Raw genomic sequence first — 17,716 nt, 5'->3', positions numbered from 1 at the left:
CAGCCCTCCGCAAGTGCACCGTGAAGGATTTAGCTGCTGAGGAGCACGACTTCCGGTACCTCCGCTCTGGACTCACCTGACCATCTGCTAATTTCCCAAAGACACGGGACCCTGGTATAAACCAAAACTCCAGATGATAAACCAATTGGTTTTGAGACAATAAAAAAAGTTCTGGAAAGGGATACTGGTGATGGATGCACAACACTATAAACGTGCTTAATTTATTTAAGCCAAAAGTGGTCAAAATGGTCAACTTTACGTGACACATATTTTACCACAATTTAAAATGAGAAGCAATTGAGACTGTAAAGAATGAGCCCCAAGTATTTGTCTGTAGTCTTCTCCGCTGTTCACCCCTGGCTAAGGAACTGAGAGCCAACAGCAACCCCAATCACTGCCTCTACTTCTCAGCCTGTTTCTTATTCCTATCTTATTCTATATTTCATACACATCCTTCCTTGTCCACCAGTGGCCAGAGCTACACAAAGCCTCAGCTTCCTCATCTATGGACTCTGGGGCTTGGACCGTTGGGGCTCAGAAAGTGATACTCCAAACACTGGCGCTTTGCCAGGCGGAGAGGCCTTAGAAGCTGCCTCGAGGTCCTTTTGACCCTGCCCCGTTCCTTCCCCAGCCCCGAGCTCCCTCTGGAATTTCCTCATCTGACCAAGAAAGCTTCTTTGCGAAAGAAACGTAATTACCTTCCGTCCCCTTCCTGAAACCTCATTTTATTAGGAGATTTTTTATTACTGCTTCAATCTCGCTGTTTGTTATCGGTCTGTTTAGGATTTCTCTCTTCCTGACTCGGGCTCGGGAGGTTGTGTGTTTCCAGGAATTTATCCATTTCCTCTACATTTTCTAGTTGCATGTGTAGAGATTTTTATAGTTTTCATGGATTATATTTTGTATTTCAGTGGTATCAGTTGTAATGTATCCTTTTCTCCTATTAATCTGCTTTTTGTCAGTTGGTTTTCAAGGAACCTTCAGAGGGCAAAGCGGAAGTTTTCCCTTGGTCCCTGCAGGACCAAACCGTCTCTAAGACCCTGTTCTACTGCCGTGATCCTCAGATCATCAACTCAGAGAACTAAGAGAAGACGTACTCTTCACAATGAAAAGAAAAAATCCACATCTACGGAGCACCCAACAGTGTACCGCACGCCGGAGGCTCAAACTCCACAGTGGAAGATGAGGCTTATACCTCAGAAATCACAGCCGCAGAAGTACCACGAATGTGCTCCGTGCCTACTCACATTTAGAGCACACGCTGACCGTAAGCAGAATTAAGACCAACACCGCTCCTCCACCCACCCCAGGACACACTCACTGCTGCTACGACACACATCAGGAGGTGCCCAATCAAAAAAGAACCCAAAGCGACGGAGGTCATGGGCCGGGAGCAGCGCCCTACCAGGCTGCCGCGGGAACAGACGAGGTGGATCCTCGTGGTGTAGGTGGTCAGTCTGCCGTCGCTGGTGGTACAGGCGGAGCCATTCACGTACTCCAGGAGGAGGCTGCCACTGTCCTCGATCACAGGGCCTGTCCTTGCCATCCCCAGGTTACTGATGGAGACTGCTTCTGCAAAGGAATCCTGCAACAAAACTGGTTAGTCTCTTCCCTCTGAAGAGAAAACAACTGACCTTTCCATTACTAATAGTCAATACGTCATTCATGGTAGTTACATTCTATAAAGTTGCAGCAAACAGTAAATTATCAAATACTGAACAATTGCTCCTAGGGGAATCATGTAACATACATACACACACAGCTCATGTAGGTTATCATCCTGAATCCTAAAAACAACTCGTGCTGACAGATTCTATTTCCTTTATTTTACGGAAGGGAAAAAAAGGTTCAGAAGTGTTAAATGACTCACCTGAGGCTGCCCCACTAACTGGTGCCAGCGCAGACATTCAGGCCCTGTCCCACTGGCCCCAGAGGCAGAGCTCCGCCCTGCACTGCCCTGCCCCACCCTCTCCTTCCTCTGGCCACCTTGGTGTGAGGCCGAAACAAGAGGGCAGAGCATGGCCTTGTTCAGCCTCAACTAGGAACGTGTATGTCAGGCCGCTACGCACATCCAAGAATGACTAAGAGGTGCTCTGTGTACTGATTTTGGGGTTATAAATGTTAGCAAGTAGGCACATTCACAGATATAGATTTTCTGCACGTAACAAGGACGGGCTGTACTTTGGAGGTCATTGCTCTAATTAAGAACACACACTTGCGCACAGGCACGCACAACCGGAAGCTCAATTCTTAACCACCAGAGCCATCTCACCACTTCCTTTAAAAAGCCTCCAAGCTGCCATTAATATATGCCAGGAAAAGTACATTTCTGACATGCTATTTTTACAGAAGCCAACTTCCAGAGCACAGAGACATCTTTCTTTTAAGATCTACCGTGTACAACAACCACGAGGCAACGGGCAAGGTCCTAGCGGTGACTGCCTCAATCCGGTGAGGAAGCACAGCTCAGCAGCTCGGGTGGGACCATCCACGGCAATTCGCCCAAACCAGTTTTTTCCCCCTAATTAATCCAAAAGCAAGAGCTTTTGGAAGCAAAATCTCTTTTTCACAGATGTCTGCTGAAGCCCTCAAAGACACTTTTGGATTCAGGCTAGAGACAGCCATGAAGCACTTCTTTGCTCTTTAAATGATCAAAGATCCCCCAAACCACAGCATTTTCTGTTTCTTAAGTTTTAAATCTGAACCACGATTCGAATATGACACATATCTGCTCGGGAGGCAGCCTAGCTTACAGGGGGCCCCGTTCCTACTCAGAGTGCCTCGCCGGAGCAGCCAGGCCTGCTTTGGTCTGGGCGTCCCAGAATGCCCACCTCCACCCACTAAGCCGGGCACTTAGGAGGGAAAATGAGACCAGCAAGGAAGACAGACTCACCTGATCCTTTTCATATTTCATCTGGCACGCCGCTGCGTACCGGTCACAGCCCGGCACCGGATTCAGAGGCCGACACACGTTTATATAGTACTTCCTCCAGGTGACATGTTCCCCCGAGGTGTCCATGGCATACCAGTTTCCTCCATGACCGCCTTCAGATTTTGCTAGCCTAAAATTTCAAAGGAAAATGTACACTTTTAAGAGCTTACACATTTCAGTCTGAAAATGTATTTCGAAGTAGTTAGAGAAATGAAGGTATCAGAAGAAACATGCTCTATCCATCAAACTACAGAGTCTGGTTCATCTGACTCAAGACACCGTGATCACACTTGACCTTCACTACACTCAGCATGCAGCGGCCCTAAACCCGTCCCCCACGCCTTCTGAACTGACAGCCACTGGTTTAAACGACAAAGCTAAAGACTAAGGCTTTCCTGTGGCGAAGACCGGTTGATGCAACCAGACTATATTAGAATTCGTTCTGCTTAAGCGCCCAACTTGGCCCTGCACCGCCATCACCAGTCCCACCTACGCCCTAACGTGCACTGGACCGGGGACCGGAGCAGCTGCCCCTGCCTCACCTGGAGAGGTCGTACTGCTCCAGCGTAGAGGGGTCGGTCACCACACACTCCAGGGGCTCCTCCGGGCAGGCGTGACTGGTGTACCACCGGAAGTTGTAGGTGGAGTTATCCTCTTCCTAATTGTGTGACAGGAGAGAACTGAGGGGGCACAACTGGAAACAGATGTGCTACACAAAGCCAGCATTCAAAACGTGACAAGGGCATTGCTTTAAACGAAAACCATGCGACAGAACGCTTACTTTGCCCATCTCCTTTCATCTTACTGAAAAGAAGACTGCCTAGTAATCAATTAAGATGGACATTTGGCCTCTGTTAAGTGGGGATAAAGGATGGTTTTTGATGCTTTTGCATGTTTTGTACCCAAAACTGACAGGTTTGTGGGCTATCACTGAGGTGTACAGCCCACTAAATAAACAGCTTAAAAAATAAACACTGACTCTGTACCCTGGCGAATCTAAAAGGACTAATTACAGTGATGATTTGGCCAGGAACCCAGACTAATAATAGCTCTGCCTCTAAATGAACGGTCCACAAGAGGCTTGCCTATCCCCAGGGACTGCTACGTGGAACCATTCCTACCTGATACTCAGGGAAGCCTACTCCGGCGTCTCGATCGCAGAGAAAAGTGATCAGGGTAGATCGTGGTGTGTGCCTTTCGTTATTGTAGGGCGTCCCATCCTTGTAGTTCAGCTGGATCATCCCATCGTAATACGAGAGTTTAGCATTGCTCAGTCCCAAGTTCCAAGTCTTCTTATCACTACAACAAACATGAATTTCTCTCACAAAGCCCGGGTGAGCGGGAGCGTCCCGAGGCTGGTGGGCGGCATGCGGGGCCGCCAGGGCCGGGCAGGGGTGCAGACCACAGGAGCCCTGCTCTCTGAGTGCAGGGGAGGAGTGCCGCCCGCCCCAACAGGACCCAAATCTGCTCTCGGAGAGGTCTATGCACCTAGCAGCTGAGAAGCGCAAGACACACAGAAGGAAGGTGTTAGTAAATCCACGCTTCTTTCCCAAGGATGGGGCTTGCCCCTTTGCTGGGAAATTAAAGTTCTAGCAGCTTTTAGGCCAGGCTTTATCAGCATTTAAATGCTTATCGTAAAGCAGTGGCATTAGAAGAGAACACACCTATTCCTGAATAAAATACCTGTTAACACAAAATCCCTAAGGATAAACCCGTAACTGAAAAGCTACTTGCCTTCTGGCCACCTGACAGGCCCCCGAGCCTGGCTGACAGGAGCCCGCGGACACTGCGCCACAGACGTTTATGTAAAAGTCATACTTCCTTGTCTCAACTTTATAGGCACCGTTTTTCTTTGTGAGGGGTGACAAATCAAAAGAAAACCCTAAGTGAGAATAAAAACAATAAAAGTAGGTAAGGTCAGTCAGAACATGGTCAACTGGGCAACCTCACCCCACGGTCTCAAAGAGCAATTCTTCCCGCTGGCAGGAAGACGCTTAGCAGGCAGGAAAGACACTTTCCCCTTTCCGGCCACCAGAGCCACATCTCCAATGTCTCCCTTGGAGGCGGATCCAACAGTGTCAGTCCCTGTTACTGCCTTAGCCTAAAACCCTATGCAAGACCCTTAATTGCTAGTCTAATAAACAACCAACCTGCATGTTCCAAGTAGGATGACCACAATATAATGGCCTTCCTGTAAAGTCTCTCTAAGGTGGGTTTCTTGGCTAGAATTCATGCGACAAGCCTTTTCAAACATGAGTTATTCCCTTGTGTTCTTAAGGTTTTGCATTCAGCAAACCTACTTCAACAATGATCAAGATAGCATTTTCAGTATCTCAAATAAGCCCCAAGCATCAGACTTTCAGAATTTTGGTCAAACAGCATTAATAAAATTCTTATGTTTGTTATCTCGAAAAACACTCACAGAAAATGTTTAGAAAAACACTACGTGGTTGCAAGCCACCCTGAACTACGGAGGTGCTGCCCAGACACGCACCTGCCTGGGCGTCGAAGACCGTGCAGTTTTCTCCTTCCGTCTTAGACAGCACGCAGGCAGCAGCCGTGTGCCACTCGAACTCGTAGAAGCAGCCACTGTCCCCCGACGTTCTGAACACTGGAGCACTTTCTAGATCACCTGTCCATGGGGGAAAGGAGCCACTACTCCATTAGTTCCTAAAGACCTCATTTCATTCTTACTCTCTTAAAAACAGACTTGGAAGTGGCAGCGGGAAATGAAGTACAACACACCAAGGGTCAACAATGGTCCTACGAATACCGGATGGTTCCACTGGTCCATGGAGACAGACAGTGGAATGGTGCATCAGGGGCTTGGTGGGGGGGCAGCGAGGAGTTAGTGTTTAAGGGGGGCTGAGTTTCAGTTTGGGAAGATGAAAAAGTTCTGCAGATGGATGGTGGCGGTGGGCGCACAGCAACGTGAATGAAAGCCCTTAACACCACTGAACTAGTGGCATTAAAAACAGTTCTAATGGTAAATTTTATGTGTATTTTATCACTGTTTTTTAAAATAGTAAATTTTATTTTATGTATATTTTACCATGATTAAAAAAGCAAAAAACGCATGTTCCTAAGCCTTTGACCTTCTCCACAGCTGGGAACTTACCCAAAGGAAACATTGCAACAAGATGTAGAGAGAGGATATGTAATCACACAATACCAACACTGGAAACATGTTATTAATACAATAGGGAAAACATTTAAAAATAGTAAAACCACACCACATCAACAAGGAAGTCTCTAAAAATTATAAATAGAACTGTGAAGCATAGAAGAGCATTCACAAAATACTACATTTTGAGGAACATTAAAATGTGTGAATATACAAAAATTTTGACTCAGTAATAACAACGTATACCTAAAATACAGGAAATGAAAATCAACATTTTGTTTAAATGATGAGATCATGGGCAACATTTTTAAAGCATTTGTGATTTCTTTCCCCTTTGGAAGAAGTTAAGCAACCCACACGACTGACCCCACCACTCCTAAGGAAGAGGATGCCGTGCTGAGACTCCCAACTCCCTTTGGACACCATCTGGTTTCGCCATTTCTGGATTAGTTTTGGGTGGGAGATGGGGGAAAAAATCCAACTGATGCATCTCTTACCACCAAAGAGTCTAGAACCTAAAATGCTCAGAACCACCCCTTGCTAGCTGATCATCTTGCAGCGGCCAATGAGGAACACAGAAATGAAGACTGCAGGACACCTCTGGCACGAGACCCTAAAAGATTTCATCTTTTTTTCCTTTTAAATTTTTACCTGGCTTACACACGAGTGTGATATTAGTTCTTATTTTCTTGCCATCACCACAATCATCACCATCTGAATAAGAGAGTTGAATGTTTCCTTTCTCTTTTGTGGGAGAAGAAATAAATTTTCCCAGATTTTTACTTCCATTCTTATCTGGAAAAGAGAAAGTAGGAAAAAAAACAGAAGACAAGGTTAAAAATGATCATGACACAGATAAAGCAGGGGAGGGGTGGGAAAACCAGCCCAAACCCAGCAGGTGCACCACAGCCCCTTCTCTAGCCACCTACCCCACCGGGGCAGTCAGTGGATTTTCTTCTTTTTACTATGACTTTTGTAGAGATGGGATCTCACTATGTTGCCCAGGCTTGTCTGAAACTCCTGGGCTCAAGCGATCCTCCTGCCTTGGCCTCCTAGGTTGCTGGGATTACAGGTGTAAGCTACCGTGCCTGGCTCAATAGGTTTTCTTGAGTGACACTTTTGGGGCAGTAACAGCCACATTGGAGCCTCCAAGGCCATCTGCAGGCCTAGCAGGAAAGTGCCATGAATGACACACAACAAAAAAGGCCTACAGGTGCACCATCACCATTTGTAAAATCACACTACCCCCGTTTTCGGGGCCTCAGCTACCCTGGGACACAGAGTCTTGAAAGCACAGCCAAGGGGTCAGAGTCTGTCTCGTGACCAAAGCAGAAACTAACTAAACCTGTTCAGCAGCCCAAGCAGGTGGCCGCTTACTTCTTGGTTCAGTTGATTATTACTATAAAGTGTTAAAATTCTGTCCCAAACTCCTGCTTTGAAAGACACACCACTAATTCTGAATATTGGGATAACTCCTAAAATCCAACGAACGCTCACAATTCCTTACTGAATATTTATAGCAGATTCTCATTAATCTCATCACCTGGCATTTCCACGGTGAGTCTTAAATGAAAAACAACTAATGTGCTAAATATCTGTATCAAATCGAGAAGTCTCTGCAGGACAGCTCTAGGACCAAAACAATTACAGCAAAAGGAAACTAAGTACTCTTCTACAAGGTTACAACTGAGATTCCACTTCCCCTAAGGCGTAACTTTTGAACAATTCCAGGCAGTCACGTTTAAAAAATTAAAATGGGCTTTACACAAGTACTGGCAATGTTATTCTTCAGGTCACAAACTGAAAAGACGGTATAGTATTTTCCAACGTGGTTCTTTCTGCTCCCAGTTATGGCTTTAGCCAAGGTCAGGAGGCTTTGGCCAACCTCAGGATTTTAGAGTGCCTCACGCAGTTACTGACATTTAAGTCATTAAAAAAAAATTTTACCACCCTTTATATGCTGAACCCAGAAAGAGGAGGCTTAGATAAACCGCAGGAGGATTTTCTAACTCATCCAAGCTGGAGGCAGCACGCTTTTGGGAAAAGCACCACCCAGATCTTCCCACTGGGCACGACTCACCTACTGCGCACACGGCTGCGTCCTCAGGACAGCCTCGCGCCTTGCCTTCCCGCAGCACTCTGTGGCAGATGTTAATGAAAAAATGCTTCTTTTCTGCTTCCGTCTGGCTGCCATCCACAGCTTCCCAATTCTGTTCTGGTTCTGTGACGACAAAAAAAAAAAAAGTTTCTTTTAGCCAAAGGCAATGATGATTTCTCCGTGAGTCACACCTAAACGGTGATTAAGCCAAAGGTCAAGGGCCCAAAGCTCCCCGGGTGTTTGGTCACTCAATCCCCAGCATGGATCCAGGGGGGCTGGAAGGCACAGAAACTCGCTGAGATTCTCCAGATTCTCGTTTAGTGTGACGGAAACAAACAATGCCCCAACACTCCTTCAGAAAAGCACTCTCAACTGGAGGGTGGAGAATTACACAGCGCGATTCTCCCAGGCCCCACCATATAAAATTGGAGCCTAAAAACCAAATCAGGAAGCCAGCGCGTGTCTTGGGACCTGGCAGAAAGGCAGGCCACCGACAACGCGCCCAGCTTCGACCCCTGTGAAGGCCGATGCAGCTAAAAGAAACCCACAGCTTGCACATGTACGCCCGGTCATGGACACGATGCTCGGTCCCATGGAAGATAAACAAGATCCGTCTGGCCACTGAGCTCACAGGCCAAAGTGAACAGACACTGCCCATGAGCAAACCATCCCATAAACAGTCACCAAAGGAGTAAACCAGAATTGTGTGAAGACGGACATAAAGATATAAAACTACATGTTCTCGTGTGAAAATGCTCCTTTGCAGGTTGGGACTGGGGTTTGGAAGGCAGAAACACCAAGACCCATCAGTGGTGAGACAACACTTTAAAGAGCGGCAGTCTGACGTGAACAGCCTACAGGAAAGCACGTAAGACTGTGAACGTAAACAAGGACCTGCCTAAACACTAGGAGTCTGCGTTGTTGTAGGGGAAGCCTGTAAAGTCCTAAGACGGGACTTCTTTGCAGCAGAGAAGGGTTTTATCTTCCACCTCAGGGCCTCCTCAGGGCTGGGGCTATCTGCATGCAAATGCTACACAACACCCCAGATTCCTAGAGAACCAGAGCCAGGCCAGGAACTCTGAGTGAGCAAACGTATCTCTGCATCCCTCACAGGTCCTAGGCTGTGTCTTGTGCACCGTGATGTTTCAAACAGAAAAGTTGCCTGAAGGGCTCTAGTACGACCACTCAGCCCACTGCCAGCGCTCAGGCTGGAGGACGGCCTGCTCGAGCAAACACGGGGGGGACGCGGCAGCACCAGCCCTTGACAGTCTCTGAGTCTGACGCTAGACAGAGCTGTTTGCACTTCACGGAAAACCAATTTCTTCGTCAGCACACACGTGCCGGAATTTAACCATGGCGCCAAAGCACTTCCCTAAGACAGAGCATTTATAGTAGAGCTCCTGCGTTCAAGGCCAGAGGAAGCTCACACACCACAAAGAGGGATTCCTCTTCCTAACATTGTACTTTCCAAACCAGACAGGACTCGGGAGACAGAGCAACAATCCTCTCACAGCTGGTAATCATGTGACTTTCCTGAGTGGCAATTACATGAGGTAGGTCATTCTTTCCACCTTGGGGACGATCTCACCTTACGGTGGCAACTGGCCTCCATATACCTAGTTCCAGGGCTGCCAAAAGGGTAAAACCACAAATCCACCGGGAAGATGGGCTATCCCCGTCAGAAGTCCCCGTTCTTATTATTCCGTCTTCTCTGTTTCCTGCTAAATTCCAAGAGGGCAGCAGGTTGCGCTGTCAAGGCCGCTGGTGTAGCCTGGGTGCGAGCCCTGCCTCGCGCGGGCAGAGGCAGCAGGGCACAGCGGCCCAGGGGTGCACGGTCCTCACAGGAGAATGGGGGCAGGGAATGTACATCCCACGTCACAGACGGGAAAGCGGCAGCAAGACAGAGGGTGAAAACCCAAGGTGGAAAGATTTGAGCTGACCCCCCCAGCTCCACCCTTGGCCCGATAGCTCCTGCGTTAAATGGGAAGACCACCTACCAGAAGGCTGACGTAGGAGTTGAAATTTCAAAAATAAAAAAATAAAAGCTTCTAAACACAAAGCACAAGGCCTGCCGCACGGTAGGCACTGGGGCAGTTTTCGGTAAACTGTGGTAAGATCAGCCCAGGGCAACACGACTAGAAGATGGGAATGCCGGTGTTTCAGCGCCCAGTGCGAGGCTCTCCCACCATTTCACGCAGCTACATGTAAAGGGCGCTGTGACCCAATCAGCGGACAACCAGAGAAAACAGTAACAGCATTTCCGAAAGTATTCGCCAGAAAATGTCCCGTGAATGCACAGACTGAGACCCCATGGCGAGGAGAGCGCTACCTGAGTGGCGGGCCAGAGCGGACAGGTCGTAGCGCTTCTTCCCATCGGTGGCACCGCAGAGGAGGTCTTCCTTCTCTTTGACACAAGCGTATTTCGTGTCCCACGTGAAGAAGTAGGTGCAGTCGACCTCCCCGGTGAACACGGGAGACCCTCTCCCATTGTTATCTGTACAATTCAAGAAGAAAAAATAAAACTCTATTACGTGACCAAAACCAATGAATGTCTAAGGAGCAAGGGAAGAAAAAGTCAACAGGACCAATGCCAATTGTCCTGTTAAAAAATTCAAGTCCAGATTTCTCAGAAGCCCTTGGGGTCAGAGATTAGAAAGGTTTGTATTACATTCCAGATGCTTAACCATAAGCCCTCGCAAGCAGGCCTGCATCCTTTCATCCTGGTGGAGCGGTGTCAAGGAGCTTGCTAGAAAGCTGTTTACGACGCATCCATGGTAAGATGAGAGGAGCACGCAGGAGGGAACGTGTGGGAGGCCAGAAGGCCTCTGGGGTCAGCCACCAGCAGGAGCATGGACCTCTCTGGGCGAGGACAGGGACTCACAGAGGGGAGGGCGAGACCGGAGCTCCAGTTCCAACAGTGCCGCTGACTTAATGATGTCACCCTGAGCAACACAAGATCCTGGGACTCACCCCTAAGGTGGAAGCAAAAGAGCGGAGAACACGTACAGTGGCTCCCACTGAAGCGTGCCAAGATCCCACGCCCGCCCTGCGATGTTGCTGGCACACCTCCAAATCGCACAGGCATTCTCGTGGCTCCGTGAGGGCATCTGTCTGGAATGCCCTCCTCGAATCCAGCCCCCTCCTCCTCCCCCTGCCCTAGAATGAGCCCCACAGACGTCCCATCCGTGGGATGAACAGCGCAGCTCCTGTCTGAAAAGCGGCTCTTCATGGGCCGCTTGCCCATCACACGGAGCCGGGGATTCGGCAGACTTTACGGACTTCCCCTGCTGGAAATCCCATCTCCTCGCCTTTCCAGGCCGGTGGGCCTAGGGCACGAAGCTCCCTTTTCCACCCTATGATGATTTAAGAATCCTTGTCTGGACCTCCCAAGTGACTGGCCTCCTCAAGGTTTGGTGTCCTGAGTTGTTAAATGTTCTAAGGGAAAAGGAAGTACGACCTTGCACTAAGAGCAAATGGTATTTCAACTATAATTTCTACTACATCTTTAATATTACAAGCATTGTAATTAAAATACCGGCAACAGCAGCTGACCTACACCAAGCACAATCTGAGCCAGGCACTAAGCTAAGCGTCTCAGCTGCACGAGGGCTGGCTGCCGGGAAACAGGCTCTGCTTTAAGAATTTTATAGATACAGCTACATGCTACATAACGCTGATGCTTCAGTCAATGACAGGCCACATACATGACATTGGTCCCGTAAGATTTACAGCATTTTCGCTGTACCTTTTCTAAGTTTAGTAAGTTTAGACACTCAATACTCACCACTGTGTTCCCATTGCCTACAGCATTCAGTACAGTCACACGCTGTCCAGGTTTGTAGCCTAGGCTCTGCCATCTAGGTTTGTGTATAAGCACACTCTACCATGTCCACTCAACGACAAAATCACCGTGTAACATATCTGATCCTCAAAACCCTATGGCACAGGTACAATTTTAGCCCCATTTCATAGATTCAGGGTGGTTAACTAACTTGCCTATGGTTTCATAACTAAAAAGTAGGGGATCTGGGAATCAAACGCAGATGGTCTGGCCTCGGCCAAGCTCACGACCACGAGGCAAAACCTCCTACACTCCGCTGTGGGGTTTTTTTCTATTTTTCTTTTTTTTTTTTTCCCTCTTGTTTTTGATTGGTTGGTTTTGTTCCAGGTACTTCAAACTATTTGCTTTAAGAAGAGTGACTTCCACCTCCCTTTCCCAGGCACAGTGGACAACTAGAGCCCGCTACCCCAGCTGGGCCCGTGCCGTCCTGTGGTGGACTAACTCAGTACTCATTTATCTAGTTTAAGAGCAGTTTAATCCCACTGGATTCCTGTTTCACTATTGGGAAAAGATTAGTGTTTCCGCAAACTTGAAATATTCACTATGTTTTTCTTTTACCATATAAATTTGAATTATTTACGATTAAATAATACTATGAACGGTCCTAGCTACTCATCCCTATTTTGGAGCTGGTTTTGCATCTGAGACTTACTAATAATCTGCAGGCAAAAACAACCACTGGTATGCATCTTACGTGTATTCTTTCCTCAAAGGACTTTAGCAGAGTAAGAAGCTACGCTCCCCTCCACCAAAGGCGCTTTGCCTCCAGAAATCACAGCTCCTGGGGCCTGTGGTTTCTCTCCGTCCATCAACAGCACCAGCGTCAGCTCTGCACAATCTCTCCCTCACTCACAGTCTGCGAGGCTCCAGCCTGGCTCCCCAGGCTCCAGATTATTCTGCGGCACACCCCTTTTCCACGTGGCCCAGTCCAGCCAAGGGGAGGGGAAATTTCCGATGGAACCAAGGAGCTCTCTGCCTAAGGGGCAGGCAACAGCACTCCTCCTCCGTTGCTGTGGCAAAGACGATGTCACCCATTCCCAAACGGGCTTCGTTCTCCCTCTAGGCCCACATCTAAACTCCACTTCCCAGCCCCCGCTGCCCGTCAGGCTGGGCCAAATGACTTAGTTCTGGCCCATTTTTAAAAAATTGCTGGTCCCATTCTGCACAGCCCTTGGAGGCCAAGTCTGCAGATGGCAAGAACACAGGAAGGAAAGCGTGCAGGTCCCCACATGACCACGTGAAGCAGAGTCCCCACCTCCAGCCCCGCTCTTGGGGACTCACATTGAACTAAAGAAAATAAACCTTTAATGGCCTAAACCACTTACACGTGTGGGTGTTTTTTTTTATTAATCTATCCTAATATATTTTACTCTTCCCAAAAAATTATCTAATGTCCTTATGTGAAAGGATCACCAATAATAAGGCATCACTTCACAACAAACTAGATTTAAGTTACTGAAACAAATGTTTAAAAATATTATGGCCAAAAGAATGAACATGTGCATCTTTGTGTCTTAAAAACGCATGAACCTTATAATCATATGCATACATAATTCCTAGCAATCCAACTTAACTATAAACCATATTACCTTGTATTACATACCCAATTAACACCCACTGACATTCAAAAATACATTATTACATCTATCAAAGAAACACAGAATCCACCAAGGAGTTTTCTCCAAAAACTCTAAATTTAAATTCAAACAAAATAAAGTAAAATAATTTTATAATATATAGTTTGCTCCAAAGTTTGGAGTACTGAATCACGGAGCTGGAAGGAATCATAAATACTTTATAACCCAACTCCTGCCAGATAGCAGGCTCAAAACCCGCCCACAAAACACCTATAACATCTCTCTGCCCAGGCTCCTTGTCACAATCGTAACGAAAACAGCCTAGTAAAACATTGGTTTTTTGACATTAGGGTATCGTTGTTTGTTTTGTGAAGTACAGTAATGGTATTGGATTTACATAAAGAAATTGTTCTTTTTTTGGCATCGGGTGGGGTGATACAATCCATCAATGACGTATGGTTTACAAGAAACGAATCTAGCCAAACACTAACGGCTGTTAGAGTGGTGGCGTTTTCACTGTAATGTCGTTCTACTTGTATATTTGAAATTTTTTATACTAAAAGAGAACAAAGCGGTGTGGGGGTGCTTTCAGCATTTTCTTCAAGCACTGGCTCGTTTGGGCTTTAGCTTTCAGGGCACGGCTCTGCGATGTCCACACCTCTCCCCTGGAGTCCGTGATTACATGCCCTTCTCACAGCCTCCTCATCCACTTGGATCTTTTTGGATCATTACTCTATCTTCCCAGCATCCCCAAATGAGATCAGCACACTCTCAAAGACCTCAGCCAAGTCATTAATAAAAACCCCTGAACAGAACGGGGCCAGAGGAGGTCACAACAAGGTCAGAGGGAGACTTGGACCACAGCAGGGCGGCCCAAGCCAGCAGGGGTCCCGGAGAGCCAGCTGGGGGGATACAGAAGCCAGAACCAAGCACGGGTACCTGAGGGCTGGGGACACAGAAAAAGAAGCAGGCTGCATTTGCCAGGGACAGGGGACACAGAGCAGGAGAGGTAAGATTCAGAATTCAGAGGCAGTCTCCTAAAAGTAGGCTGAGACCACGACAACAGAAGGATGGAGAACCCGAGAGGGGAAGGGAGCCTTCAAACCACACGATGTATCCAAAGGCCACCCTGGTTTGTCTCATTCACAAATCAGATGCACGGCACACTCCTGCTGAAAATCCGTGGGACTTCACACTGATTTGCAGATAGAGTCCAGCTCTTCTGCAGGACAAACACGCAGCCTCTGACCCGCTTGCAGCTACTGCAGTTTCTACCTTTGAGCACCTGGAGTCCAAGTGTCCACAGCCCCTGCCATGCACCTGGTTCACTTCCATGTGTCCTGTGGCACGGGCAGCACCCCCTCCTCACTTAACTGCCCAATCCCTGTGGGCAGCCCAGACCCTGGCCCAGCCTGACCTCGGTGCCCCTCCTGGTAAAGGGCAGGGGTGATGACACCAAGCAGTGGCTCTATTTCAGCACGTGCGGCCCTGGGCTTCAATCATCATGTTCCTTTTTACTATCTGCTTCTAGTCTGTGAACACCTAGGACATTGTCATATAGCACCCTCAGGCCTTGCAGGCCCTAAGCAAATAGGTACTAAACAAGTATGTGTTCTGTGAAAGTGGCAAAAAGGGCCAGCAAACAGATCCCAGCAGAAGAGTAGAGTCCACGTGTAGAAGCAAGGACAGCAACGGTGGACCCTGGGAACAATGGTACCCTGCAGGGGGCAGACGCACAGTCGGCAGTGACTTCAGCGCCTTCCCAGCTGCATCGCCCTGGGCTCAATGCTTGCATGCTTGCTAGGGAGGAGTTTATTAGAGCTTGGTGCTGCGATCGCACAAGCACCTGACATCTCCCCCACTGCAGACACGAGCTGGGGGAGCTTCAGGAGCACAGATCCTACGGTGAGTCACGTAGGAGCCTGCTTCCTGACCAAACCATCCAAAGCTCTGCCACAGAAACTCACAAAACAAACAGAAAGAAGGGCCCGAAATACCCTCAGGGGTGGGGCAGCCACGTGTACTTGGGGTGGTTGTACACAGAGGGGGCTGGAAAGCAGGCCCAGCTCTGGAACAAGAGCTCTGTGCAGTGGCTGGTTGGCCTGCAGGGGCGCCTGGGGTCACAGGCTGGGGGTCACTGGATAAGATGGGTCTCTGAGTCTCTGATGAGGACAGAATCCTATCACCTCTGTACAGATGCAATTGTGTCTAAAATCTTCATGATACAGATACTATCACAGCTTTTTGAAATGCCAGTGCCTTGGTGACTCAAGGATGATTCTTTTAATCACTTATAGAAAGCCAGGCCACCTTCAGATTAAATGTGCCCAGTGACACCTTGCAATTCCCAGATCCGAACTCTACCACAGGGCTACCATTTGTAAAAAGGTTATCTTGATACTCATTACATAAAAGAAGGGGCCACCCATTGGAAGCTGGTGAGCCAACCCACTCTGCTGGGCCCATGCTTGCTTGAGTGTGCGCCGAAATTCAAGACAGAAACTCTTTCCCAGCAAGCTCAGTGCTGGGACCATTCCCAAAACAAACACAGAGAGCAGAAGAAAATGGAAACAGGATGTGTGTGTCCCTGGGGGCCAGGGGAGAGGGGATTACTCCAGCAGAAAAAAACCAGTCATGGGACTAGAGGTGGCCAGTCTGAAGAAGGACATCTGACTTCTCCGTTCAGTGTTCCAAGAACACACTCACACGCACGCACACACATACACACATCCATCAATGCAGATAGTAGGGTCTGAACTCCAGTGCACACTTACCCGCAGTCTTATTGCACTCAAAGTTGATGACGCTCATCCGCTGAAAGCCTGAGCTGCATTCGTCGCCTCCAAAATATAACAAGGTGAGGTCTCCATCAGAATATCTAGATTTTTGTGACAATAATACAAAAGTGTTTGGTAGAACCAAGAAAGAAACTCTGATTTTTTAAAAAGTCTGCATTAAGCCTTTTGCATACCGTTAACAAATCACTACTGACATAAAACAGCAAGCTCTCTAGCCAGCTGGGGAAGAAAATGTCTAAAGGAAATGAGTTCCAAATGTATGGGCTTGCTGTCTTCTTGCTTCAAAGTAAGAACTGGCTGGAAGAAAATGCTGCGAGTTTTTCTGTGGGCATGAAGACTTCTCTTGCTCTCAATTTTAGATTTTGTACAAAATAAATAATGCCCAAGAATTAGCCTTGCCATCAGCTGCCATAAACACAATCTTACCTAGGGACCCTGAACACTTTGAAAGGAGCAAAGTGAAATTTTTAAAATGCAGCTTAAATGTAGATATTCTGCACTTCTGAAAAGCTCAAAGATAGGTTGCTGGGTTTTCACATTTTTCTGTTCCTGTCTTTTGAATCATAATTGCCCATAACACATTTTCAGAAAACTGCATATCCATACTGCTTTTCTAATGGTTAACTACCAAGGTAAGGGTCAGATGGATTGTACCAAATGCATTTTTTTAGTTGTTTAAAATTTTTAGATAATGTTAATAGCATTTCAGATTCTCAAACTGTCGAAGAAAAATCAAAACTCCTCAAAAACATATTTTAAAATACAAAACCATATCAACTGTGAATTAATTAGATAGTTTTCCTACAGTATGGTTCTTGCAAATAACATGTTTATAAAACAAGCAGTTCTAACAGAGGCACTCTTATTATAAAGCCAGGAGAAACATCCAACTGCTTAGCGACAAATGGCAACTTGCCTAAGTCAAACAGGAAGGAATGCTGGCTTAACTGCTTTTCCTGCACTTTATGGAAAATGGAAGGAGAAAGAGGAGGAGGGGAGTGAGTTATGTTCCACAAGAATATACACGATACACTTGAAAATTACGAAGAAGCTCTTTACACACCGGAGGGTTTGAGTCTGGTATCTTCCTGCTACTTTGACTTGAGTGGAATCGGTCTTTTTAATTTGGCAAACTGCAGTGTCTTTCTTATTGCAGATCTGTGTTTCAGTTCCTCCACAGACATTCAAATAAAACGTGTATTCTTTTCCATCCGAATGATAGAATAAACCTGAAGAAAGGGAAATAAACGAGAAGAGGCCCTTTTGCATGAGTAGGTGTTAGAAAGTTACAGCATTACTTTAGCCAAAGCAGAATCCTATTTCTGAAACACCAGCAGAAACTGCAG

At 47.2% G+C, this 17,716-nt stretch overlaps 1 protein-coding gene across 1 annotated transcript in view; it reads right to left on the bottom strand.

Moving 5' to 3' along the window:
- Window positions 1-17,716, bottom strand: part of IGF2R (insulin-like growth factor 2 receptor) — a 104,718-nt gene that overhangs the window by 41,697 nt on the left and 45,305 nt on the right. Inside the window, 11 exon segments of the mRNA XM_012646830.1 lie at window positions 1,406-1,585; window positions 2,894-3,062; window positions 3,475-3,590; window positions 4,054-4,231; window positions 4,667-4,814; window positions 5,427-5,564; window positions 6,708-6,851; window positions 8,137-8,277; window positions 10,484-10,648; window positions 16,347-16,450; window positions 17,434-17,599. Of these exon segments, the coding sequence (XP_012502284.1) occupies window positions 1,406-1,585; window positions 2,894-3,062; window positions 3,475-3,590; window positions 4,054-4,231; window positions 4,667-4,814; window positions 5,427-5,564; window positions 6,708-6,851; window positions 8,137-8,277; window positions 10,484-10,648; window positions 16,347-16,450; window positions 17,434-17,599 (1,649 nt within the window).

Source organism: Propithecus coquereli, unplaced genomic scaffold (genome assembly GCF_000956105.1).
Source record: "Propithecus coquereli isolate 6110/MARCELLA unplaced genomic scaffold, Pcoq_1.0 Scaffold25, whole genome shotgun sequence".
NCBI classification, from domain to species: domain Eukaryota; kingdom Metazoa; phylum Chordata; class Mammalia; order Primates; family Indriidae; genus Propithecus; species Propithecus coquereli.
This window is presented reverse-complemented; position numbering and strand designations above follow the sequence as displayed.